Raw genomic sequence first — 26,967 nt, forward strand, 5'->3', positions numbered from 1 at the left:
ATGTGCAGTTCTAAGAGGAGAATGCTTTTTTTTTTTTTTTTAGACGAAGTCTCACTCTATTGCCCAGGCTGGAGTGCAGTGGCATGATCTCGGCCCTCTGAAACCTCTGCCGCCTGGGTTTAAGCAATTCTCCTGCTTCAATCTCCCGAGTAGCTGGAATTACGGGTGTCTGCCACTGTGCCAGGCTAATTTTTGTATTTTTAGTAGAGATGGGGTTTCATCATCTTGATCAGGCTGATCTTGAACTCCTGACCTCATGATTCACCCACTTTGGCCTCCCAAAGTGCTGGGATCACAGGTGAGAATCCATTATTATATTTAGTATTTCAATGCAGGGGCTCGGAGCCCTTAAACTGATTGGACCTAAGAAACCATTCATGGACCACACATGACCTGACCACTCTTGTTCTTTTCCTGTCTGTGTGACACAGACAACAAATGCCATCGCTTCTCAGCCACAGATGGAGACCCTGGCCAAGGATACATGACCAAGGATACACGACAGAGCTAGAGATCAGTCCTGAACAGAAATGCTACAGAACGGCCTCTTGTTTCCTCAGCCACACTTCCAGACCGAATTTCCTGCCCTGAAATGCTGTCCCTGGCCAGGCCAAGGAGCGGAAAAGAGAAGCCTTTTAAAATTAGCATACTAGTGTATGGGGCTGGTGGGAGGAGGGGGATGAAAAGAAGGATCTTGGAAGAGCTCCAGCTACTTTATTCCTGCTTTTTCATTCCAGTTTGGAGATCTGGGACACATTGATTCACAACTTTATAGTTCTTATTCAGCATTGATTTATGGGCTGACCAATCTGGGCCCAATCAGTCAGAGAAGGATTGGGGTTTTTTTGTCCAATAATGTTATATTTATGAGTCCATGAAGTGCTCCGTGGCTGCAGCCCTGCCTGGAGTCAATAGAACAGAACTTCTAAGATCTCAGAGAGGGGGGTTCCCAGACCATTTTCTGCCCCCATATCATGCTTAAAGCTTCACTGTACATTAGAGGCCCCCGGTGTCATCTCACATTTAAACTCCAAACGTCTTGCCCGTAAATCTTTAACAACTGTGAACAGCTATGACAGTCTTGAATGTCCGTGGTTCTGTGCGTCTGTCACTCTTATTTTCTTCTTTCCTTCTCTGACTGTGGAAGTAACTAACCCGCAGCTGGATGCTCACTGGATATTTCACAGCTGCGGAGACCAGGACAGCGTTTGTTCACTCAGAGAAGCCCAGCCAGGGCCGTGCGGAGTTCAGCGGGTTATCATGTGCTTCCGGCTTGATTTGTGGTTATTCTGGTTCAGTGACTATAAAGAAATGAGCAGCCTGGCTAGACAGGAACTAGTTGAGAAGCCTGCCGTGGAGGAGAGGAAACAGAAATACTCAGATCGCAAGCATCTTTAGGTTTTTCTTTGACGAGAAAGACATTTTCCTTGTCACACTCTTGGCAACTGTCTGTTCTCAGCCCCCAACTCTGGTTAGCCCCGGCCGAGTCATTTGCAGGACGCCTCGGGCAGCAGTGTCCCTGCCTCCCTGCCCTACTGTGGGTACCAGCAGTAAATGTCCATCACCAGCCTCAACCCCCTAATTCACCCGACAAAGGGTTCCACTGCTTGATTTATCCTGAGGAGAGAAAAATTCAGCAACAGCAAGAGACTTAGAAAAGCCATAGGCGTCTGACAGATGAAGTAAGAAAGCTGCCGATTCTACATTTCAGAGTCTGAGCCTATGAAGCTGACCAGACCTACATATAAAGAGGGAGTCTTGAATGTCCTAGGAAGACTGTCAACCATTGCTAGGTGAACGATCAGACAGGTCATCAAGTCAGGGACTGGCAAACTTTTTCTGCAAAGGGTCACATGGTAAATATTTCCAGCTTTGAGGGTCACATACAGTCACTGTCACATCTTATTTTTTCACTAAGACTTAAAAATGTAGGTCAGGCACGGTGGCTTACACCTGTAATCCCAATACTTTGGGAGGTTGAGGCGGGCAAATCACGAGGTCAGGAGATCAAGACCATCCTGGCTAAGGCAGTGAAACTCCATCTCTACCAAAAAAAAAAAAAAAAAAAAAAATTAGACAGGCATGGTGGTGGGCTACTTGGGAGGCTGAGGCAGGAGAATGGCGTGAACCTGGGAGGCGGAGCTTGCAGTGAGCCGAGATTGCGCCACTGCACTCCAGCCTGGGCGACAGAGCGAGACTCCATCTCAAAAAAAAAAAAAAAAAAAAAAGTGAAAGTCATTCTCAGTCCACAAACTATACAAGAGCAAGTCACTGACTTGTTTGCTGACTGCCCCTCACCCCAGCCTGTGGTTTAGACAACCTAAAATTGTTTTTTATTTTAAATTTTGCATCCACTCCCGCTGTGCGTACATGCATGTGCATGAGCATGTGGCCTGACAGCTCCAGGCAGTCCCAACGCGCCACACCTCACCTTCCTGGGTAGAAGTAACACTGGAGAAACTCACTCCAGAGAGCCAAGACGTGCTATAGCAGAAAGAACACAGGCTTCAGGAGACATGAGGTTTCCTCCCAGCTCAGTGTTGCATCTTTTCTGTGCCCTGAGCCAGTCGCTTGCCCTTTGTGACCTTCCGAGATCCCTTTGCAGGGTGAAGGGGGTCAGGCCAGATGATGTCCAAGCTCCCTCCCAAATGCCATATTTCCTGTAGGCATCCCAAACCCATTGAGGAACAAATGAGGATGTAAGAGAAAGAAATGGATACAAATCTCTTCTATTTGTTCACTCTAGTTCAAAGCACAGCTAATTTTGAGGTGACCACCCACCGCATCAGAAAACCCCCTTTGGGAGCAGAGTGGCTGGCACAAGCTCTGCTCAGGGAGACCTGGGAGGAATGCTTGTCAGCCTGGGGGTGCCAGCCACCCCTGCCATGCTCACCATGGAAACAAGCCATGCAGCCCGCACACCAGGCCAAGAATCTGGGCAGCTCGAAGGAGCCATGCCATTGTGGGCAGACACCGAGGCTCCCAGAAAACAAGCAAAGGCGAGGCCTGGAAGCTGCAGCGGAGACAGGTCATCATGACCTTCCCTCCCGGGCCACAGCCAGACTGGCCAGCGGACAGGTCTTCATCTCCCTCCAGGCAACCCAGGCATCCCTTAGGGAGTAAGAGATGGAGCTCACCGCTGCCAGCGTGGGCCCAGGGACTGCTCCCTCCATCAGCATGTATTGGGTACCAGCTACACGCCTAGATGGTGTTGGGCATTACAGGGACAGGATGGACAGGATACAGTGCCTGCTCCAGAAGAAATGGCTGGGTCAGAGAATTAGCACCCTCCAGTGACCAAATGGGCATTAGAAACAGTACTTTGTGCATTTTGAAGGAAGAAGCTGGAGCTGAGAGCCTTGAAAGATGTTCCTGGTGTCGCTCAGCAGGGGCTTTGCACATGTACTTTATGGAAATGGTTTGAGCCCACTGGGCATCCTGCCAGCCGCATCCATGAATGCAAAGGTTAGAGTCAGCCTGCTTGAGCAAAGGAGTAGTGGGGACCTTGCTTTTTAGGAGGCTTAGTAATAATTCGGTAGCAAATGCCCTTGGACCTTGGGATACTAACACAGTCACCATAGAGACGTATAGAAATCCTCACATTTTCTAGTTCTCATGCAGAGTTGGTTGTCGAAGTCAGCTGGTCTAAGGGGATGAGAGAAAAGGGTGATAACACACAGTAACAGCCAAGTCACCTTGTACACGGAACGTGATTAATAACATTGATCTTAAAGGGCCTAGGGCTCATTGGTGCTTCAGAGCCATCAAGTTGGATAGCCTGCTGGCTTCTCTCCTCCTCTTTCCTGCACCTTGTCCTCTGCTTCAGCCCCTTCTTTCTCCCTCCCCGCACGACACTAATGCTGTGGCTGATGGGGGATGAGGGTATTGGTAAGGTTCTTTGTTTTCCAGCTTTCTACTCTAGTTGCCGGGCATTTTCTCATTTTTCGGAGACCTATTACTTCCAGAGAACAACTTTGCCGCCACCTGGGGGAGACCCACTAGCCAAAGGCAGCTCAACAGTCCCAGGGCTTTGACCTACTACCAAGAGGAAGTCCAACGGGAGAGGCAGCCCCAGGTGGTGGTACAGCCAGGGCCCTGGAGACAAACAGATCCTGTCTCTGTTCGGTACCAGTTCTATGACCATGGGCAAGTCACTTGACCTTTTTGTGCCTCAGTTTCCTGATCAGTGGAATGGGAGTGATAGGCCCTACCTCCCAACCTTGCACACAGGGTTACTGCAAGGAATTAATGAGATCTTGTATGTAAAGCACATAGCACAGGGCAGGGACCTGATAGGAACCCAATAAATACTTGTGCAGGTGTCCTTTTGGTAAAGGAAGACGGCCAAGGCCCAGCCCCTGGGAGATATGTGGCTATGGTTTGAATGTCTGTGTCTCCAAAATACATATATTGGAACCTAAGACTCCATGTGATAGTATGAAGAGGTGGGGCCTTCTGGGAAGTGATTAAGCCATGAGGGCTCTGCCCTTGTAAAGGGCTAGAGGGAATTGGCAAGATGTTTTTCCTTGTGCCCTTTCACCTTCTGCCATGTGAGGATGAAACAAGGGGGGTCATCTTGGAAGCAGAGACCAAGTCCTTACCAGACACTGAATGTGCAGGTTCCTCCATCTTCCCAGCCCCCAGAACTGTTAGGAAATAAATTTCCGTTGTTTATAAATTGCCCAGTCTCAGGTATTTTGTTATAGCAGCACAAAAAGACTAAGACTTATCTGCCTCATGGGCAGGCTGGCTTCCTGTCTCCCAGAATGGCAATGCACACTGGTTAGCCTGCCCTTGCCTAGGGCCTAGCACTCCACCAAGAAGGTTCAGAAACCCCATCTGTCTGTGCTCTGCAGCAGAGCCACTTCTCTGGGCCAGTCTCCCATAGCATGTTCTCATGGCATAGACTGAGAGCCAAGGGCGGCGATCACCACAGGGTTCTTCCTGTGGCTAGTTCCAAAGAGCCAAGCCCACCTCTGCTGGCATGAGCACTGCCCATGTCACTCTGTGGTGCCCCATCTTCACTGCCTCCGTGGCTGCTATGCCCCTTCTCTAACAGTTGCTCTCTTTAGCTATCCCACTGCTTTGACCCGCAGTACTACTTGCACTGATCATTTGCCTCCTCGCTGTCAGCTGCATTCCCAGCCTTGTTTGCTCTGCTCTAGCATAGCACAGTGAGCCTCCACACGCTGCATTTCCCACACGCCCTCCAACAGGCTTTCAGTGAGGTTCTGTGAAGAGGAGGCACTGCCAAAACCTTGGATGGTTCCTCCCTGCTGGCCTCTGGTGGGGTCTCACGCAGTTATGACACTGCTGTTGACACCCAAGGGTGGCAGTGGCAGTGGCTGCAGTGGCAGGGGCTTTGGCCTAGCAGTGCTGCTCTTGGCTTCCTGCTGAAGCAGCTCAGTTCTACAGCCATGGCTTGGAATCACAGCGATTCTGGTTTCCAAGGAGACGTTCCCCCTTGGCTCCTCCAGTCCGCAGCTGGTGGCGCTTTTCTGCAGCCGCTAGTCTTCGGATAACCTTACCTGACTGCCACTGCTCCTCCAGTCCTTCCATCACCCAGTTTCTGATTCCTCAATTAGACCCCCTCAGTGTGAAAAACCAGGAGGGCTTCTGGTTCCTGACCAGACTCACACACCACTTGAGTGACCATGACTCATCTCTTCAGCATGGTTTTGCACATCTCTGTTTTGGCCTGCTGTGTGCTGATTTTAAAGTTTAATCTTCAGAAGATAGCTTTGTTTTTATTTCCCTTTTTCAAAGTTTTTAAATGGAGTCACCCCAAGACCCCAGTGTTCCTCCTACCATTCATTCACTTCCCCTTTTTGAACTTTGGTGAAGCCACAGCAGCACTAAAAAAAGAAGTTAGGAGTGTATGCCCTTGGACCGAGCAATCATACCTCTAGGAATTTACTTACACAGCATAATTACAGAAGAGTAAAAACATGTACGCTCAGATAGATTCATTACAGAATTGCATATAATAGTGACAAATCAAAAGCATAAATAAAAAAATGGTTAAGCAAATTTTGCTTCACCTATAACATTGTTTTTTAAGTGAAAAGATTTCTATCATCTATTATCAAGATTTAAAAAAAAAAAACAGGCTACAGAACAGCAGGCTTACTATGATCACAGTGAAGTAAAATTGCACACACATAGGTATTTGTATTTAGACACAAATGTTTCAAAGAATAGTTGCCAAAATATTAACAGTGGTTATCTCTTAGGGGTGGATGATACTTTAGGTGAGTTTTATATTCATAAGCTACCTAGATGGGTTCAATCACTATATCTGTATTTAGGATTTATAGGCCAGCTCCTCTTTGTTTTTGAAAGATTTCAGTGTTTTGTTATTGTTTTTAATCAAATGCAAAAGAAGTCAGTTAAAATCAGAATGAAATACTGTTCAAATCAACAAATGAATAAAAACTTGATGCTCCCAGTTGCTGCAGTCGATGCCAGTTTTGCTGTTTCTTCAGCTAAAGGGTAGATCACAGGGCAGGACAGTCACTTTGGGCCATCAATTCTTCTCCTGAAGAAAAGAAGGGGGAAGCTCAGCTCAGATCTGAGTCTATGACTCTCACTCTACCAGAGTTGCCTCCTAATGATACAGGACTCAGGAGAGAGGATGTAGCAATAACTCGATAACCATAAAAGGACATTTGGACAGCACTTTCCGGAATACCAAGCCCATCACATTCATGTCTGATTTTGATTGACTGCGGTACAGCGATGTTATCTCCATTTGATTCAGATTAGGAGACTGAGGCTCAGGGGGATTAAAGAACACTCCCAAAGTCAAACCACAGGAAGCCTGGCCTCCCTGAGAATACTAATTTCACCACACCCTGCTGCCTGTCTCCACCCCTTTGAAACTGCTTACACACTGGAACTGTTGATAATCCCTCCCTGTATGAGACACTAGGCTGGGATGCCCGGGAGGGCAGGGACCTTATCCGATTCATCTTGTGTCCCCTGAGGCATCAGCATTATAGCACTCAATAAATGTTTGTTGAATTAGCTTGAACTTCACTCGAATATTGTTAGAAGTAGGAGGCCAGAGCTAACACACTCTGAAAAAAAAAAACCACCAAAGCTTTGGTTAAAGTTGAGGAATCTAGGCGCTGTGGGGTACAAAGACAAGCAGAAGTTCCTGGGGAACAGTGGCAACTCCAATCAGCAGGAATTCCAGAGCAGACAACCCCTCATTACTTTCTTGCTACTCACATTGTGTCTTGGACCAGTAGCATCATCGTCTCCCTGGAGCTGTCTAGAAATGCTGAGTCTCAGGCCCCGCTCCAGAGCTTCTGAATCAGAACCTGCATTTTCACTAGCTCTCCATGCAGCTCCTGCTTATCAAAGTCTGTGAGGCACTAGAGGTGCACAAACTCTACCAGCCTCAGCACACCAGCTGTGAGCCCTACAAGTGCTCGCAAGTAGGGTTTTATTTTGTGCAATGTGGTCTCAGACCCTTCGTTTGTTTGTTTCTTTTTTTCCTTTTCTTTTTTTGAGATAGAGTTTTTTTGAGACAGAGTTTCGCTCTTGTGGCCCAGGCTGGAGTGCAATGGCGTGATCTCGGCTCACTGCGACCCCCGTCTCCTGAGTTCAAGCAAGTCTCCTGCTTCAGCCTCCCGAGTAGCTGGAATTACAGGCGTGCGCCACCATGCCCAGCTAATTTTGTATTTTTAGTAGAGACAAGGTTTCACCATGTTGGTCAGGCTGGTCTTGAACTCCTGACTTCAAGTGATCCACCCGCCTCAGCCTCCCAAAGTGCTGGGATTACAGGCGTGAGCCACCGTGCACAGCCTTTTAGTTTGTTTCTGAAGAAAGAGCAGCATAGCATGTTTGCTTCTAGCAAAGAAGTGCACTTGATTAAAATTCTAATAGGAAGAGGAGAAGAGCCCTGCCTCACCATGGAAAGCCAGATTCTGGAGAAGGGTCATCCCAAATTTTTGAAATTCTACATAGGTTAGTGGATCTCAACCAGGGGACAGTGGCAATACCTGGAAACATTTTTTGGTTGTCTCGGCTGGGGAAGCTGGTCATTCTGGCAGTGAGTAGAGGCTGGGGATGCTGTTTCCTCCATATTTATTGCCCAGTCACTCTGGAACTTGGTTTCCACTCAGTCCAAATGAGAGGAGTGGGTCTATCAAATTTATGGAGATCTGGGAGATATGGAAATAATCAGAAGAACCATTAAAAGCCTATTCTTGTCAGGTGCAGTGGCTCATGCCTGTAGTCCCAGTTACTCAGGGGGCTGTGGTGGGAGGATCACTTGATCACTTGGGAGGTAGAGGCTGCAGTGACCTGAGATTGTGCCGCTGCACTCCAGCCTGGGTGACAGAGTAAGACTGTCTCTTAACAAAAAATAAAGTATATCAAATTTAAAAAGAAGGTTATACTTCACAAGTATGAGAAAAGTTCAGAAACTCAAGGACTATAGGAGGGCTGGGACAAGCAACTAAGCACAGAGAGAAGGGGGCCCTGCAGAGGAAGAAACGTGGCAGGGAGAGCCCAACGCCCAGAAAGTGGATATAAAATTTTTTTTATTACACAAAATACTTTCTTATTCATAAGAAAGACTTAAATACCCCCCTTTTCCCCAAATACACCAGATTTTGTTTCACTTCTCTATTTTCCAAACTTCTTGAAATGTGGTTGTGAGAAAAAAAGTATTTTTCCAAAAACGATTTTAAAAACAAACAAACTTGTGAACGTCACCAGAGATGGATGCCCCACCAAGGCCGCCAGGGAGGAAGGCTGGAGCTGGCCTCGCTGCTGCTTTGGTGACATGCTTTGAGCTCCTCTCCCTCCACGCCACACGGAAGTCACAGGAATGGGATGTGAAAGAGTGTTTCTCTAAGCATACTTCGCAGGGTGCCACCGCCGTCTCCAGGCACTTTTTCTGCTAGGAGATCAATACAAGAGAAGGGCATGTGAAGGGCCAGGAAGCCGGGGCAGGGACCGCCGTGAGAGAGCCGAGGAGGAGGGTGTGAGGCGCAACCGGGTCTGTTTCACGTTGAAGCGCGAGGGCCATGCGTTCCCCTAGGCAGCTGCGCAGAGCAACCGCTCCTCCGCCGGGCGCAGCTTCGCTGCTGGGGAAGGACAGGCAGGGATGCCTGGTGCACGCGATGCCTTGGCCCCGGGGCGGCCCAGCCTCGCCGAGCTCCATTAGTTGGCATCCGGAGCATCTGGCAGGGGCTCAGGCTGGGGCCCCAGGGACGAAGCCAGTTTGGTGAGAGCCCGCGCTATGATGTCCAAGTGGCCGTTCATGGTCCGCAGCTCCACCAGGATGTCCCCGACGTGGGCCTCCAAGCTCGCCACAGCGGCGGGCCGGGCGCGGGGCGGCGGGGATGTACTCGCGTCCACGGTGCCCTCCTCCCTGCCCGCTGTGCTGGGGCGCGGGGCGCGGCTCCTTTCCGGGCCCTCGGCCGGTGCCAGGACGGGCAGCGGCCGCTCCTTGTCATCTCCGCGTGTGCCGGGAGAGGTGGTCGAGGGGCAGCCAGGAAGCCACTCGACCAGACGCGTGGAGGTCTCCGGGGAGGAGGCGACAACTGAGTAGAGGCCTGTGCGCCGGGAGGCGCCGGAGCCCGGGGGCGCCGAGGCTGAGGGGAGCGGAGGCAGTAGCGGGGGCAGCACTGGCGGGCCTGGGGAAAAGGCCTGGGGCTCGCAGGAAGAGGAGGAGGGAGAAGGCAGGGCAGCGGTGGAGGGGCCTGGCTCCTCCGAGGAGAGGAACAAGGTGGTCGAAGACTGGGAGTCCAAGGTACTGGGCTCCGAATCTGTCAGGGAGAAAACGAGAGTCACTCAGGCATGCATACTCATCAGCATTTATTGTGCGCCAACTCTATGCCCAGTTCCATGCTAGGTACTGAAATGAATGAGAAGGTGGAAATGTATTTCCTACCCCTCAGAGCTTGCAATTCAGTAAGGAAAAGTGGGTTACATGAGCAGTTAATGACCAGAGAACAAAGTGAAGAGGGTGTGGTACAGAGCCTAGGTACTCAGGGGCAGAGAAGATCAGCGAGTCCAAGAAGGCATCCTGACCTAGCTCTCCACTGGGTCTCCAAAGGTGGCACGGGTGTGAAGACAGAGAGGGAGGTGCAGGCAGGGGACCGTGCTGCAGCTTATTTGGAGGCAATCTTGCCAAGGACAGCCCGTGAAGACTATGAAAAGAAGGGCCTTCCCCAAGATGGCCGAAAACAGAACTGTGTTAAACAGATGACCCTCCACTGACCCAGCAGAGGGAGGCTCTCAGGGTGGAGGGGAAACAGTTCAGGGCCGGGAGCCAGGAGACCTTAGTGCTGATTCTTGCTCTGCCGGAAAATGCCCTGGGACCTCGGGCAAGTCCCATCCCTCCTTGGAGACTTGGTTTCATCCTCCCATTTATATAAGAAGGTTGGACCCAATGGCCTCTGGAACCCTTCAGGACGGATCATCCTGCCTTTAAAAGTCTGCAGCTTGAAGCATTGATCTAAGTTCACAGTGGACGCACTTAAAATTCTGGAAGCACTTTACAGACCGACTTTTGTTAGTTCTCCCCTAATCCCTTGAGCTTCCTTCCAGGTAGAAAGCAGGTGGCAGCTCTTTGTGACTGGGTATGGTAACAAGGTTTACCAACCTCAGATCAAAGGAGCCACATGAATGCGAGCTACCTTAACTCAGCTATCTCAGCCACCCTGGTCGCCGCCTTTGGGGAGACGGTCCATGCTCACCCTGGAAACAGTTCTGAGTTTTACTGGAGCCAGGTTTGGAGGCTTCTCTCCTGGTTCCAGCTAGAATCGTCTGCGCTTGGCTTTCTGCATTGTCAGTTTGGGTGCCCACGCTGGTGCCCCGCCCTTTGGGGATTCCAAGCTTTTCAAAGGCAGAACTTGCTTGAGTACCTCAGCTTATTATCTTGGGGAGGGTGACCTGATGAAAGAGTCAGTGAGTAAACATATCCCCCGCTGCCTGTGAACATGTGTGCTCTCACCCTCGTCATGGGTGAGCTGTTCCTTCATCTGGTGTCTGGCTCAGACTCAGAGAAGCCCTAGTCATCTGGGGAGAGGTTGGTCCCTCATCCCTCCCAACTCCAGTGTCCAACAACGTTCTCACAGAGCTCACAGGCCCCAGATGTCCAGTTTGTGTGGGAATTGTGTCTGAGAGGATCAGAGAGGCAATTATTCCTCAGGTGACAGCATTTGAGGAAAAGCCAGCAATGTGCCTGAGAGCTTCTCTGACGGAAAAAGTTCATGGGGCCAGGCATGGTGGCGCACGCCTGTAATCCCAGCACTTTGGGAGGCCAAGACTGGTAGATTGCTTGAGTCCAGGAGTTTGAGCCCAGCCTGGGCAACATGGCGAAACCCCATCTCTACAAAAAACATGATGGCATATGCTCGTAGTCCCAGCTACTCAGGAAGTGAGGTGGGAGCATTACTTGAGCCTGGGAGGTTGAGGCCGCAGTGAGCCATGATCACACGACTATGCTCCAGCCTGGGCAATAGGGTGAGACCCTGTCTCAAAAAGAAAAACAGAGAAAGAAAAAGCTCATGGGTACTTTCTGCTGTTGACTTTCACAGAACTGCCTCTCCTCCACCAAAACTACATTTCCCCAGGTGTCTGTGATTATCTTCTTTTAAAAACCAAGAATCATGGCTACTTCTAAGAACTCAACCACTATGAATTGAAAATGATAAAGGAGAAACTCCACAAACTGTTTTCTCTAGTTTTACTTGAGAAATATTAATGAGCTTCACATATCCAATTCTCATAGCAGACAAAAAAACCTCTATATTAAACCAAATAGAAGTCCAATGTGTAAAATGAAACAGAGGGAAGCGCACAGAATATTCTAGGGTAGAAGCAACTTAGAGACCTAATGCCATCATAAAGGTAGTGATAGCAATGATGCTGAGTTTTCTCCAGGCTACCTGAGGTATAAGAAAAGTGACCTCGGCTGGGCACAGTGGCTCACACCTGTAATCCCAGCACTTTAGGAGGCTGAGGCAGGCAGATTATGAGGTCAGGAGTTCGAGACTAGGCTGGCCAACATGGTGAAATCCTGTTTCTACTAAAAGTACAAAAATTAGCTGGGTATAGTGGCATGCACCTGTAATGCCAGCTACTCAGAGGCTGAGGCAGGAGAATCGCCAGGAGGCAGAGGTTGCAGTGAGCTGAGATTGTGCCACTGCACTCCAGCCTGGGCAACACAGCAAGATTCCATCTAAAAAAAAAAAAAGAAAAAAGAAAAAAAGAAAAGGAAAAAGAAAGAAAGAAAGGTGACCTCTACAGCCATTAACTTAATAGGCCCCAGCAAAACCTTGAACCAAAGAACGCTGGCTTAGTGAGTGTCAAGATGTCTCAAAGAGAAACCCTTCACTGTTGTTTCAGCTCAAACTTTAAAACATGTAAAAAAGTTGTTAAGACTTAACCCAACCACACTGGTAAACAGAACTGAAAATCAGAATCACCGTTTTCACAAGCCACATCACCTCCCAGAACTTTCTCCTGGCTGTCAGGAAACTTGGTTGCAGCCCTAGCTCAGCTAAAATTGGCTAAATGATTTATAGGTCTCTTCCATCCAAGCAACTGCTCATTTTATCCCGAATTTGGTGCACGAGCTTTTTGAATCAATGACATTTTTATGCATCTTTGGGGATTTCTACAAAATAATATCAGAGTCTCGCTGTACAAACACAGGTCTGTGTGGAGGTTGGGGGCCCTCAGGTGCAGAGTTGAGTTCCTCAGAACTCCCTTTCTCAGCCCTCCACATGGTCTCTGGCCCTTTGCCCGCTTTGCTAGCCTTCTGAGCATGATGGCTACATGACATTTTGTGTACTTTTCTTGTTAGCTAGAATTTAAGCCCAGAGAAAACAGCGACATTGCTTATTTCATTCTCCACTGTATCACCAGGGCCTCAACAGTGCCTGGCATATAGTAGATGCTTAATAAATACTTGTCAACTGAACACCATGTAATCATCATCAGTCTAGAAACACGACTCTAAATGCAATAAACAGATCCAGCTGCATGTTGTTTGGTCATTCAGCACTCCGGTTATTTATCGAGTCCGTGCAATATTGGGTACATACTTCTACTTTACAAAATGTGTTTCTTGTTTATCTGATATTCAAATTGAACTGTGCATCCTGTATTTTATCTGGTACCCTCATAGGAGATTGACATTTTCATCCTGCCTATTTCATAGATGAGGAAACTAAAGCAAAGTTGGGTTAAATGTTTTGACACAATTTCAGAGTTAGAAGGAATCTTTGCTGCCATTTGGATTAATTGCTTAAAACGCGGAAGTAGAGGCCAGTGAGAGAAAGTGACTTACTGCTTGGTGACACAGCTGAGAACAGAAGTGAGAACAGAGAGAACAGTGTCTCCTCTCTCCTAGTTATCCCTTCAGGATCCTGATCATTCAGTCATGGAACAAATATGTACTAAGAACCTACTGTGTGCCAGGTGCTAAACTATATTTTAAGACACAGCCAAACCAGGCAGAGTCCCTGCCTGAAGGAGCAGATCAGGCCGTGGGCTCTCTGTCCTCCCACAGAGTCAATGAAGTGCACATAGGGGTGCAGACCTCACCAAGTCAGATTGTCTCTCTGTGCATATTAAAACCCAGAAGGCAGATCAGATTAGGGCGGAAATCCAAAAGAGCTGCACAGCAGACACCCATCAGCTATAGTTAGCACTGATTTGCTTATAAAACTTTCACCCTCATTTGCAAGAAGGCGGACTAGAGGCTGGAGTATGAGCCGTTGTCACCCAGCAACGGAGTGCAAACTTTCCACCATAGCACTTCTTTCTCTCTGCTTAGCCACCCCTATCTCCCTCATACATATGATTGGTTTCTGAGGGGAGAGATACTACTTCTTGAGGTGAAGGAAGTGGGATTGAACTAAATAGTGGTTATTCTGGTTTCTTCCAAGCCTAGAAATATCTTTGCAAAAGTCACTTGAAAAAAAAAAAAAGTAACTAACAAGCATTTGAGAAGTGGTCAGGCTCTCTAGAAATATTTTAAAACCTGCAAATTAAAATAATAATGAATTACTATTTCTCACTTATAAACTTGTCAAAGTATTCTTTTGCTAACGCTCATTGTGAAAAAGATTGCCGGGAGAGAAGCATTCTAATACACCGATTCTACTTGAGTAGATCAGTACACCTCTCTAGAAAGCAACTTAGAAACATGTATGATACTGTTTAATGAGAAAGGGAAATTGCCACATCACATTATTCAGATGAGTGCCACTGCTTACAGGAAAATGTGTATAATAAAGCTTGGGAGAAAATAGATGGTGATGTTAGGCATGTTCGGCATGTACTGGGATTGTAATTTTCCGAATTTTCAAAGATTTCTGCAGTGACCATGCATGGACATGCCTTCCCTCATCACTGACCTTTGAGCCCAAAGTGACTGCTTCCTACCAAACCTGGTATCAAGGTCTTCTGACCACTTTCTCTTCAATCGTGTTGCTGAGTTGAGCTGAATAACTTGACTGGTAACTATGCACCTTGAAAGGCCAGATGTCTGGGCGTTTTTTGGGGGGCGGGGTGGGGTGGGGTTCAGTCAACCTTTTTGACATCCATTTGGTATTCACCGCTGACACCCACCAGCCCGGGGCTTAGGCTTCCTCTGTGGAAGAGTTGAAGTGTGCACCTGGCTATGGGAACATGTGGTTCATTTGCAAATAAGACCTTCAGACCCTGTCCTTAAAAGCTATTCCTTCCACTGGCTTCCCCTTCTCCGTAAATGGCCTTCCGTGTGTTCAGCCAAACACTCAGGACTAATCTTTGAGCCTTCTCTTTCCCTCAATTCCCACATTCAATCTGCCAGCAATTGTTGTCAACTCTACCTTCAAAAGATACCCAACCTCTGACCATTTCTGTCTCTAGGCAGTGGCCCAGCTGTTGATGGCTAAGCTGAGATCAGAAAACAGGTCTTCGGAGTTCCAGGTCAACACTTTCTCTGCCACACCTAAAGCCTTCTAGATTTGGATGGACTATTTAGAATGCATCTCCCAACCCCTCTCAGCCACTCCCTATGACTTGCCCCAGGAAAATCCTTTGCCTAATTCTTGGCCCCCCTTTAATACATTTTAGGTAATATCTAAATTTATTCATTGATTCATTCAAGAAATGCTTATTGAGCACAAACTGTGTGCCAGGCAGGATGCTCCATAGTGCACAAAACCAAGCCTACACTCTGTCCTCATCACGAGGGCAGAAAATAATCATACGAAACAAATGTGTGATTGCAACAGTGACAGAATCTACATGTTATAAGCTAAACATAGAAGAGGAGGATAAAAAATCCCTTCTAAGTAGGAGGGTCTGACCTCTGGAAGGTTCTTCCAGGGAACTCTGCTTGAATGGAGTTCTGAAGGATTAGTAATTAAGTAGGAGGGAGGAGAGAACACTGGAGCATGAGCAAAGGCCTATGGCAGGAGGGAGTATTGCAAATATGTGGGACATCTGGAGAAAGCCAGTGTGACAGGAGTGCAGAGAGCCAAGGGAAGAAGGCATGCGGCATAATGATGCTCAGGAGAGGAGTACTATATGATTTACACTGTCAGTTATCACTCAATATTGATTCTCCCCTTCCTCTTCCTTTTCTGCTGGGCTATGACCACTTGGGGAAAAAACTACATTTTCCAGCCTGTCTTTCAGCTACCTATAGCCATGTGACTAAATTCTGCACAGAAGGATGCAAGTAGAAGTACTGTGTGCAATTCCTCCTTCCTGTGATCTGAGATTTGGTTGCAATGGCTGGAACTCAAGCAGCCCTCTTGGACTGTGAAGTGAAAACTGCATACTAAGGATGACAGAGCAAATAACTCAAGTGGTCTGAGTCCCCGATCACTTAAAGGAGTTGCTATGCCAATCCTCGCTGGTTGAACTGCAGACTCTTCACACAGAAAAGAAAATCTTATCTATTCAAACCTTTATTAACTTGGGTTTTCTGTCACTCATAGCCAAACCAAATCTTGATATATGTGGCCTTGTCAGACTTGTTAGAAGTTTTGCCTTTATCCCAAGAGCAATGTGAAGCTTTGAAAAGATATTAAGCTTAAATGTGCATATGCGTGTATGTGTCATGATCAGTTTTATATTTTGAAAAATTTACTTGTCTGCTGGTGGCAGGTTGGGAGGACAGGGGTAGACAGAATAAAAACAGTAGAAACAGGAGGTTGCAGTTGCAGGTGAGAAATTATAAAATGACAGTGGTTTTTGCTAGGGTTGTGGCTCTGGAGATGCAGAAAAGTAGATTCTAGAGATAGTTGGGACGTGGAAACAACAGGACTTACTATTGTTAGGGATTGTTGTTAGGGATGTGGCGGGGTGTGGGGAAAGAAGGTCTCAGAGAAATGGGTCCCCTACCTGGCTGCTGCTTCAGTGCAAGGATCCAGAAATCCTGGCTCCAGAAGGGGAACTTTCCCTTTCTTATTCTCTGGAATCTGGGTGGCCCCTTCCCAGCTCACACCCAGCCCTCGAAAATAGCTCAGCTCTGACACACCTCACCAGAGGCGGCTCTCAGAAACATTTTCCCAGGAACCTGAAGGAAGGAGAAAGTCTATAGCCTTCGGGGACTGGAGGAGAAGAGGAATGGAAAGAGGAACAGATCTGTCTGCAAGAGAAGCAACATCTCCCAGCACTGCAACCAGGCCATTGCCTTTGATGGTTCAGACTTGGCTGAGTTGCTGCCTGCTGTCTTCAGAACCACCGGCATACAAAAGGGAGGGCTGAGTGTCTGATGAACTCAGCCCAATAATATTCACTTCTTTTATTTTCCAGGAACGTCATGAGACCCACAAGGCAATCTTCTGGTTTTAAGACCTGGTGAGTCAAGTCTACAAATACCTCTGACTCAATCTGATCCCAAGTTCTCACCAGGCATCTCCTAGGAACGTGGCTCAGCAGGAGAGCTGGAACTGACCAGCCCTCTGCAGGGAACAGGAGGGTTGGTTTCTCTGCTTTGGGGTTTGGGGAGGGAGGGGGTGAGAAGGGTTGGCTGCAGTGGAAATGGTGGGATTCTTGACTTGACGCTGATCATGCTCACAGTAAGAGCTGACATTGATTGAGTACTCTCGAACTCCAAGTCATGTGTTATCTCTTCTCATCTTCACAGAAAACTACAAGTGGTTTCTGTCGTCAATCCCATCGTACCATTGAGGAAACTGAAGCTTGGCTATGTTAAGAACCCTGGTCACTGGCACAGAGCTGTGATATGAACTAAGGCAGCTGATGCCAAGGCTATTCCATGTGAGGGAGGGCATGTGCTTTCCAGAGTTTTTGCAGGCATGGGAGGAGGACTCAGGAGAGCTAGCATTTGAGGAGGGTCTTCTACACTCTAGGCCAGTTATATGCCACCTTGACTGCACATTAAAATCACCTGGGGAGTTTTATAAACACTATCGGTGTCCCCGACCAATTAAATCAGCATCTCTACGAGTCATACCCAGGCATCCTAGGTTTTAAAAGCTTTCCAGGTGATTCCAATATGCAACAAGTGTTGCTCAATAAAAGCAAGTTTCAGGGTTTTTTTTTTCTTTTTTTTCATTTAATGACCCTATATCCATTTGTAAATGGGGAAGCTGAAGCTCACAGAATTTAGATGGCTTGCACAAACCCCATGGCTGATAAGACTCATGTCTTGATCTGTATCTGGCTGATTCCAACACCCATGTTTGTTCAGTTCATTCCATTCTCTCTCATATTTGGGCATCCTCTATTTTGAAAGCATGCGATTTTTTAAATATAAATTTCTTTTGCAATGTTAATTTTGTTTGTTCAAGTCCAAGTGCTGTTTAGGTCAGCTGCCTGAGAGTAGCAATGCAGTCTATAGCCACTGAGTGGGGTGGGTTGGCCCAAGGGTGGCTGAAAGCACGGCCTTGGCTTCATCCAGGCTCTGCTGCAGTCAGCGGGCCAGGACCTCCAAAGAGATGTCCAGGAGCCCTGGCTGGGATGTGCCCACTGACTCCCCCAGGCTGAATACTGGCCATCTTCTGTGGCCTTGACCCCTGAGGGGCCACCATCTGAGAATGAGAAGGCCCAGCCCTGGGGAAATCCCTAGTCTCTGCTTCCAGCAGTGCTAGTGATTTCCCAAAGAGTGACATTAGGAAAGTCATCACACATTTATTTCTGTATATATCATTCAGAGCCTAATTTTCTGGAGGCTGAGGGTTGAGCTCATCAGAAACAGCCTTCATCATCAATTGAGTTAACAAAGCCAAGTCAGGAAAAGTCAGAAGGGCAGCCATCCAGATGGGTTCAAGCAGCCAAGAGGTGCTTCTGCTCAAAGACTACCTTAAAAGAAGGGAAGAGACAGAAGTGAGACCAGACACCTGTACACCCACGTTCATAGCGGTATTATTCACCAGAGTCAAAACGTGGAAACAACCCTCGTGTCCATCCATAAATGAAAGAATAAACAAAATGTGTCACCAACATACAATGGAGTATTGTTCAGCTTTAAAAAGGAAGGACATTTTGATTTATGCTACAATATGGATAAACTTGGAGACCTCTGCCAAGTGAAATAAGCCAGTCACAAAAGTTAGCACACAAAATATTGTATGATTTCCTTTGTATGAAGTTCCTGGAGTGGTCAAATTCATAGAGACAGAAAGTAAAATGAGGGATTAGTGCTTGAAGGATACAGAGCTTCTGTTGGGGAGGATGAAGTTCTGGTGATACTTGCCCAACAGTGTGAATGTACTTAAGGCCACAGAACTGTATACTTAAAAATGGTTAAAATAGTAAATTTCATGTTGTGTATACTTTACCACAATAAAAAGGTGGAGGAGAAGTATGACACCTTAATTCACAATTTTGTCCAAGCACTTGAAAGATCTATATATGGCATTACCATAAATGTTTATACAATGGGAATGGGAAGAGCTGATAAAACAAATTGATATTGAGAACATGATAGATCAGGTATGGGTTAAGCACCCCAGGAGGCCCCTGAGGATGAGGATTACTTACCCAGCCCTGAACCCTAACTAAACATGAATGCCTCCTCAAAGATGTCTGATTTTTTAGTCATCAGGGTGTCAAATTCTACTAAAATGGCTTTGCTGAGACTGTGTGGATGCAGGTTGGGAGAAAGTAAAGTCTAGAGCCTGACACTTTCAGAACCACTCTTACACTCATCTGCATTATAAACAAAGTGTTGCAACCTCCAAGCATTTCACAGTCAAGCTGCTGGCTCAGGTCACTCATTCCCACTGGCAACACCGGCCAGCGTTTGGGTCAAGAGCCCCGTGGTCCTCACCCAGGCTTCCAGACACCTCATCCCTTTTTTGCTCGCCCTGCTCCAACTATCCCTTGAAGGCACCAGGCACATTCCCACCTCAGTGCCTTTCCACTTGCTGTTCCTGCTGCCTGAAATGCTCCTCCCTCAGACATCTGCATGCTATCTCCCTCATCTTCTTCAGCCTTCACTCAAAGTCACCTTCTCAAGTGTGCTTCTCTGGCCACCCTACTTAAAAGTGCCACCCCCCACTCTACCACATCATCCTCCTGTCCCCCTTGCTCTGACCACAGATGCTATCACTGTTCCACTCATATGGCCAGGGCATATGCCTGGGGAGGAAATTGCATGTGCAAATGCATGAGGCTTGGAAGACTGTGGCCTCAAAGGCTGTCTGAAATGGCTGGAGTGGAGCGTGCATGGGGCTGGGGGACTTCATGGAATGGCTTAAAGGGTAACAAGGACAGAAGGTTGAGGGAGTTTGTCTACCAAGCTAAGGAATTTAAACTTTAGCAGGCAATGGGGAGCCACCAAAGGGTTTTAAGTAGGAAAGTAATAGATTTGATTTGCCTTTTAAAAAGATTACTTTGGCAGCCAGTGGAGTGGAGGCTGAAATGGATGGGGTGAGGCTGGAGGCAAGAAGACCAAATGTAAAAGTAATATCTTGAACATTGATGAGCTCAAATGATGTTACAGCAGAAGGGAACGTAAGAATGACATCCAGCCAACCAGTATTAGAAGACATTTTTTTCTAGGAATAGATTGAATTTCAATAAAAAGAAACTTTCCTGCCACCCTTTATGACAATCCTGTGAACGTTGGCTCCTGCCCTCATTCAAGTTGGCCACCCTTGGTCTTTCATGCATCACCATTCAATAAAAGCAAGCATGGGTTTTATGGGATTGTTTGGAGAGCCCTGAGCCAAAGTTTTCAACTCACTTAGGCAAGGTTGCTCTGCCAATTCCTAAATTGGCTGTTTTTTACATATAGGGTGTGAAAGATATCTCTATGCATCTCTAGGAACACACCCATTTGGAAGGAGACACATGTGACTATATATAATATCTTTATGTGCTTTTTGAAGGGATGTTTATACAACCTGCATATTCTTTGGCATGAATATTTTTGTAGAATGGTGAAAGAGAGAGACAGCATGAGAAAGCTATTCCTATGCCATAACTGACTTTGGCTCACAAAACGAAATGCAAAATAGATTCTGTTCCTTAGCAATGCCTCCAGGGTTGAACAGCTCCCAAGTCAACCCACTTAATCCTTCCTCCTGGAGGCTCACTCACCTTTGAACCTTATTTTGTAAAACTACCATTAAAAAAAAAATAACAATGATATAGCCCAGTCCAGGCCCTACTGAAACCCAGGTTCCCTGCCCCCAGAGGAAGAGCTCACCAAAAGAGTCATCTTGCTTGTAAAACTCGGGCTGCTTGAAGAACTTGATGGAAAGAGCGGGGTAGTAAAAGACGGCATTTTGGCTTTAACAAGGCCAGGAAGCTCAGAGTTGGACCAGCTGTATAGTCTGAACAAACCCAAGAATATTAGAAGCCGGGGTCACCTGGAGCCAGGACACCACCAGGAATGTGGGGAGCAGAGACAGTCTGGCGAGGAGCAGCAGGAACGACCGCAGCCCCCTGCTGCCAGCTCCCATGTGAGTCAACAGGAGGGCAGGGGGATGGCCAGGACAGGCAGGTAGGAGGAGTGATCCTGCAGGGTGAACAGGCAAGCTGCGCCCAGCCACATGGGGTTCACTTGGGCCCTGTTCACACCATCAAGCTCCAGGACCTCCGGGAGGAGCCAAGGGTGACAGATGTGCCAGCCGGGACAGGCACCTCAGAGAAAAAGCCTCCTTGGTTTGTTCCATGGTGTCCCTTTGCCAAGTCCCCAACCCACACTAAGCAACCAAGCAGGGGGATGCCCCATCTGGAGAGGAGGGAGGTGATGGCTCCGTTCCCCAAAGCAATAGACAGCAAGGTTTCTCACAAGGATGTTCAGGAAGTCTGTGGCAGGGCAGTGGCAGGGCAGCGGAACTGGCTGAGTCCTCTAGCACCTTCCATTTGCCTGGGGAATAAAGTAACACTGCCTACCCCTGAACACACTTGGTAAACATCTGGTAAGAGGATAATCCTGTTTCTCTCGGCGTTCCATGGTGCCCTGGGAGCAGACGCTGGCTCTTAACAACTGATGCCTCTGGTGTCTGTTGCCACCTCTTACCACCACCCCCTTGCGCTTAGAAGCAAAGAATCCCAAGAGATGGCAGGGCCATATTCAGTTCCCTAATTGTCCCATCCAGGCACTTTTAATGCCCAGTCCTTTCTCCTAAGAATTCCTCTGAGACCAGAGCTCCCAGCCTTGCCACTGTGTCTCTCCCTCAGGACATCTTTTCTAATTTGGGTCTGAGCTTTTCCATTCCTTCATTTCATGCCATTCCTCCTAATGATAACCCTTTGTGCCAGGTTCAATTATATACAAAGCTTAAATGAGCAACCCCAACTCTAAATTTGGCCCTGTCCATTGAAGGGGGTGGGGGTGCCTTGGTCATTTGGCTTTGCTCAAAAAGAAAGATGCTGCTCCCCATGGGGAAAAAACACCAAGGAGAGGGGGAAAAACTTTTGCAGAAATAAACATCTAGAAGAAGAAACAGACCAGCGCTGGCTGCCCCTGGTCACTGGGGCTTGAAGCTGCTTCCGCATCTTCAGCCAGGCCTGGTAGGACTCTTTGTCCCACCACAGGCATGCAGAAGCTACAGACATGCTTTGATTTTTCCTTTTAAAAACGTCCTCCGATGTGACCCTACCTATGCTCTCCCTGCAGGGTTAGCAGAGGGTGAGATGAGAGCATTTGCCAGGAATTTCCTGACTTCTGTGAGTTTTTCTCAAGATCTGGTCATGAGTCAACATGATATACTGGGACACATGGTGGAGCTTGCAGTGGACTCCCCTCCCTTCTGGAACATCAGGAAAACCATGTCCCTGCTGAGTAACCCTGGGCAAAAATCCCAAGGCCCCCTCCCACTCCCTGACTCTCCCTCTGTACTGTCCCCAGGTTAGAGGAGATAAGAGAAATACATTTACAACAAACTTGATCAGAATATTAATATTCTCCAGAACTACACAAAGATCCCTGTTTATGCAGCTCACCTCCTTTCAAAATTAAGCTCTCTTGTATGATTCCGTTGCTCTTTATGTTTTTGGCATTTAGAAAATGGGAGGAGGGGGTGATGAGGAGAGGAATGGAGAAGAAAGGAGAAGCAGTGCCCAGATTCACCATGACAAGATCTGAGACCCTAACACAGCCCCTGAGAGGTCCAGGTGAACTGGGCTGCCAGATAGGTAGAACTAGCTATGCAGTTTTATTAATGTTGACAACCCATCTGAAATACTCAAACAAAGTAGATTCACTACAATTTCCTGTGTGAGTTCTGACTACCAGAACTGGCTATCCTGGCCACTGGAGTCCAGCCATGACCAGTTTCTGCTAGTGATAGTTTAGAATTACCCCTAAGAGTTTAGGGGAGAAGCTCAATGGAAATCAATGACATCCTTCCATAGATCTTTGAATTAAAACAAATGGAGTGCTATCATGAGACTGTTAAATATCTGTGAAGCCTGGCCTCAACCCGGGTTAAAGGGAGCAGATTCTGGGAAGCACTTTGCAAAATGTTGGACACAATCAAATAGCAAGGAATTGTTGGTATCACCATAGTTGGGGTTCACTAGCTTCAGCTCTTTGGGCCAAAGAAAATGAAAGTCTTTTATGAATATAGCATAGACTCACACCTGTAATCCCAGCACTTTGGGAGGCCAAGGCGGGCTGATTACATGAGGTCAGGAGTTTGAGACCAGCCTGACCAATATGGTGAAACCCCGACTCTACTAAAAATACCAAAAATTAGCCAGGCGTGGTGGCGGGCAGACGTAATCCCAGCTACTTGGGAGGTTGAGGCAGGAGAATCACTTGAACCCGGGAGGCAGAGGTTGCAGTGAGTTGAGATCATGCCATTGCACTGCAGCCTGTGCAACAGAGTGACAGTCTGTCAAGAAAGAAAGAAAGAAAGAAAGAAAGAAAGAAAGAAAGAAAGAAAGAAAGAAAGAAAGAAAGAAAGAAAGAAAGAGGAGGGAGGGAGGGAGGGAGGGAAGGAGGGAGGGAGGGAGGAAGTCAGGAAGGAAGGAAGGAAGGAAGGAGAAAGAAGAAAGAAAGAAAAAGAAAGAAAGAGAAAGAAAGAAAGAGAAGATTTTCTAATATCCGTGAGAGTTTAGAGGTGAATATCTTTATTCCTGTCTTTCAAATGCAGAAACTGAGGGGAAAAGACATCAAGTGAGTTGCAGGCACTGAGGAAAATAGGACACGGCACTTCCGACCCCTTAGGCCCTTTATCACCTTCTAGCCCAGGACCCTCAGGAAGGGTCAAGGCATCCTTTGTTGTGGAAAGCACAACTTGGGAAGGAAAAGCTCAACTTGAAGGAAAAGCTTGCTGAGGAGAAAGGCCCTGTTCCTCCTCTCAGCCTTTCCTGTGTGCTGATGTCAACTGTCCAAGTAACAGATGGAGGTGGTGGGGCAGGTGGGCTATTCTGCTGTCCCCGGCTGTGCTGGCGTCAAACTATCCACTCTCCCCACTGTAGCTGCCAGCCTGGCATGTTGTGCCACCTGCCAGACCTGGTTCCTGAGGCCACAACAGAGTTCTCATACTTTCTACCATTCTGAAGGAAAAGTAGGATCAGTATTTTCCAGGGCTCTTTCAACCAAGGTGAGGAAGGCAACTGTCCTCTTCTCCACAGGCCTTTCTCCCCTTTTCCCACTTCCCCTGTCCTCTCGCACGCACGCACACAGGCCCATGGTCTCACCACCCCCAAAAAACACAGCTCCCCAGTTTCCTTCTCATTATGGGAAAAAAAACCATTCTGAATGGCTGCTTTTTCACGTACATATAACAGCAAAAGGGGAATAAAATGAGGCAAAGAGGAGTAAAATTTTAGTGAACTATAATTTTTACATTTTTATTTAAAAATGTTTATTACACATTATATTTTATTATATATTTTTATTATTTCTTTATTTGTGCATTTGCTTCTTTATTTGTTGTAAGCCGGCAGAGCCTTTCGTTTTCCCAGCCGACCATTTTCTACCATCTGCTGTCTGCCTATCGAGGTGCAGGCCGCTGGGAGAGGCTTCCCCGAAGCAGAAGCTCCCTGGATGCACGCAGTTGGTGCCCAGGCTTTCTGAGAGACCCAGACCCAGGCCACTTTCATTGGTGGGCTCTGGAAACATTTTCTTTCAAAAGCTCTGGGCTGTAGCTCACTTATACATAAAATGAGCAAAACAACACTCTTTCCCACTGCTATGCCATGAGGTTTAATTGTTGCAAATTTGTGAAGTGTTTTAAGATCCTTGGATTAAAGAAGTTATTTGAGAAAAAAATATTATTATAGAGTGGAATTCTGCTTAGTTGTCATATGTTTCCTGTAACTCTTCCCCTGTGTCTTATATAACTTGGAACAAGTACTATGAACTATGAGGCCTTCAGAAAGCCTTTAAGTAATTTCTTGGCCTGCTTTCTTTACCTTTAAAAAAAAATCCTTCTTCTACTTCTCCTTTTTTTTTTCTTTCTAATGCAGCCAGAACTCGCTCTCCCCTAATCCGTATGATGAGAAAGGAAGCTGCTTGGTTGGGGTGGCCCCTTGTCCACCTGGGTACTTCCTCGTCTCTCCTCCCTTCCTCTCCCTTGCCTTTGCTCCCCACCTACACCTTTTCTTTTTACCCTCATATACACGTTCATAAATTGAAATAAATTTGACTTTGAGCCCCGGCTCTAAAATTTGCTCTACCTCTTGGACCAACTGCCAAAACGCGTTACTGAGTGAGGCTCCCTGAAGCCGAGCCTGATGTGGGTCGAGGCCTGGTGATGGTGACAGAACAGAGCCTGGCTGACCAAGGAGCACAGGAGGCCCTGTGTGGCTCTTCCCCACTAGGACCTCCCAACATCAGCGTCACACCCGAAATGCGGGAAAACAGCCAGGCAGCTGCTACTGTGGCCATGCAGCAGCAGCCAAGAATGCCCCTTGTCCTGGCTGCAGCTGTGTCCCTAAACAGGTGCTGCCTGGAGGCCAGGCATGCCTGCATGTGTCACATCCTTCCCTGGGCACACAGAAAGGCATCCCAGATCAGGGATGCACATGGCCTTCACACGTGGCACTCTCGGGCCCCAGGCCTGTCCTGAGGCCGTGGAGATTGTGAGCATAAGATAGGCCCCAGGTGATGAATTCTTTGTAACCCAGTATCTCAGCCTCAAGATGCATTTAAACATTTTTTTTCCCTTCTTGCTTTCAGCCTTGAGGCAGACTTTGAAACTCTTAGCATCTTCCTTTCCCAGCAGGCTCTTCCATGAACCACACACGCTTGTCTAATTATGAGCTTGCTTAGAAATTCCAGGGACCAACTTTGAAACAAACCAGGCAGAAAGACCCAGCTGCAGGATCCTCCCACTCAAGAAGAGTTAGGAACAGTGAGGCCCCCACTGCTGGGCTGAAGTCAGTATGATGCAAATCAGACCTCCCCACAAGTCATTACTGAGATGGCCACAGAGTAGACACATGGACGTGCTTGCCACTACTCCTGCCTATTTCCCACACCTTTTTCTTCCTAAAACCCTTCCCTCAGCCTAAAAAGCTGGAATGATCTTCCAAAGGCATGAGTCTGGCCATACCCTAACCACCAGTATTTTAATAAAGTTGCTTTCCTTTCTCCACACCTCTCTTCTTCTGTTTTCTACCTCTGAGCAGTGAGCTGTCAGACTTCAGCCAGTTACAAAATGGGGCCCAGAGTCGCATTCCCTCTGCCCTCTGCCCTCAGCTGATGGACCTGGACAGATTAGAGGAACCCCCTTCCACTGACCCTGCACCTCCCTGGCATCACTGCAAGGGAGGGAGTGTCCCCAGAGGAGGAAGGAGCACTGACTCTTGGCTGTCTGGCCCCTCACAGGGACCAAACAGCTGCTGCCACCCCCACACCACCCTCACCCGATAATTGTCAGTCAGGGCCCTACTTCTCTGCTCCCCACAGACCAAAAGAACCCAGTGAGGGAGCGGTAAAGTGGGCCTGAGCCTGGGACAGGACAGAACCAGACAGCCTTCCTCCTGCACCTGGGCTCTTTTTTTTTTTTTTAATTTGTAATCTTTCATTTTTGTGTGCACATGGTAGGTATATGTATTTATGGGTTACATAAAATACTTTGGTAGAGGAATGTGATGCATAATAACCATATCATGGAAAAGGAGGTATCCCTCCCCTCAAGCATCAAATACTAGGTCTTGTTCATTTTTTCTATTTTTCCTTTTGGTACTCATTAACCATCCTCACTTTCCCCACCCCCCGCCTCCCCCTAAAAATTATGGAAGGCTTCACTAATTTGCATGTCATCCTTGCACAGGGGCCATGCTAATCTTTTCTGTATCCTTCCAATTTTAGTATATGTGCTGCAGAAGCAAGCACCCTGGGCCCTCTTTGTCTCTCATTCCTTCCTTACTCTACCTCACCTGCTTCTCCCCAGTCCCAACATTCACTCTTTTTCCCTCTTCTCCTACTGGTCTCCACTCCCACCCTCAGCCTGCCCTAGCTCCTTACCCCCAGCAACTTACTGTCTTCTTTTTAAAATTTAATTCTATCTTTAATTGCTACATAATAATTATATATATTCATGGGATACATGATGATGT

General features: G+C 47.4%; 1 protein-coding gene and 1 non-coding gene across 4 annotated transcripts in view; both read right to left on the bottom strand.

The window, feature by feature from the left end:
- Positions 1-8,357: 8,357 nt before the first annotated feature.
- RUNX2 (RUNX family transcription factor 2) overlaps positions 8,358-26,967 on the bottom strand; it is a 243,028-nt gene continuing 224,418 nt past the window's right edge. Inside the window, exon 5 of one of the 3 annotated variants that reach the window (XM_065543946.2) lies at positions 8,358-9,785. In XM_065543946.2, coding sequence (XP_065400018.1) covers positions 9,178-9,785 — 608 coding nt within the window. In that variant the 3' untranslated portion in view covers positions 8,358-9,177. The remainder of the gene's footprint in view (positions 9,786-26,967) is intronic. The other 2 variants (XM_065543945.2, XM_074037858.1) reach the window with 2 other exon arrangements.
- Positions 26,637-26,743, bottom strand: LOC123573128 (U6 spliceosomal RNA). The gene has a single exon (XR_006697877.1). It is a non-coding gene; the product is annotated as a U6 spliceosomal RNA (small nuclear RNA).

The sequence above is a fragment of the Macaca fascicularis genome, chromosome 4 (assembly GCF_037993035.2).
Source record: "Macaca fascicularis isolate 582-1 chromosome 4, T2T-MFA8v1.1".
Classification (NCBI taxonomy): Eukaryota; Metazoa; Chordata; class Mammalia; order Primates; family Cercopithecidae; genus Macaca; species Macaca fascicularis.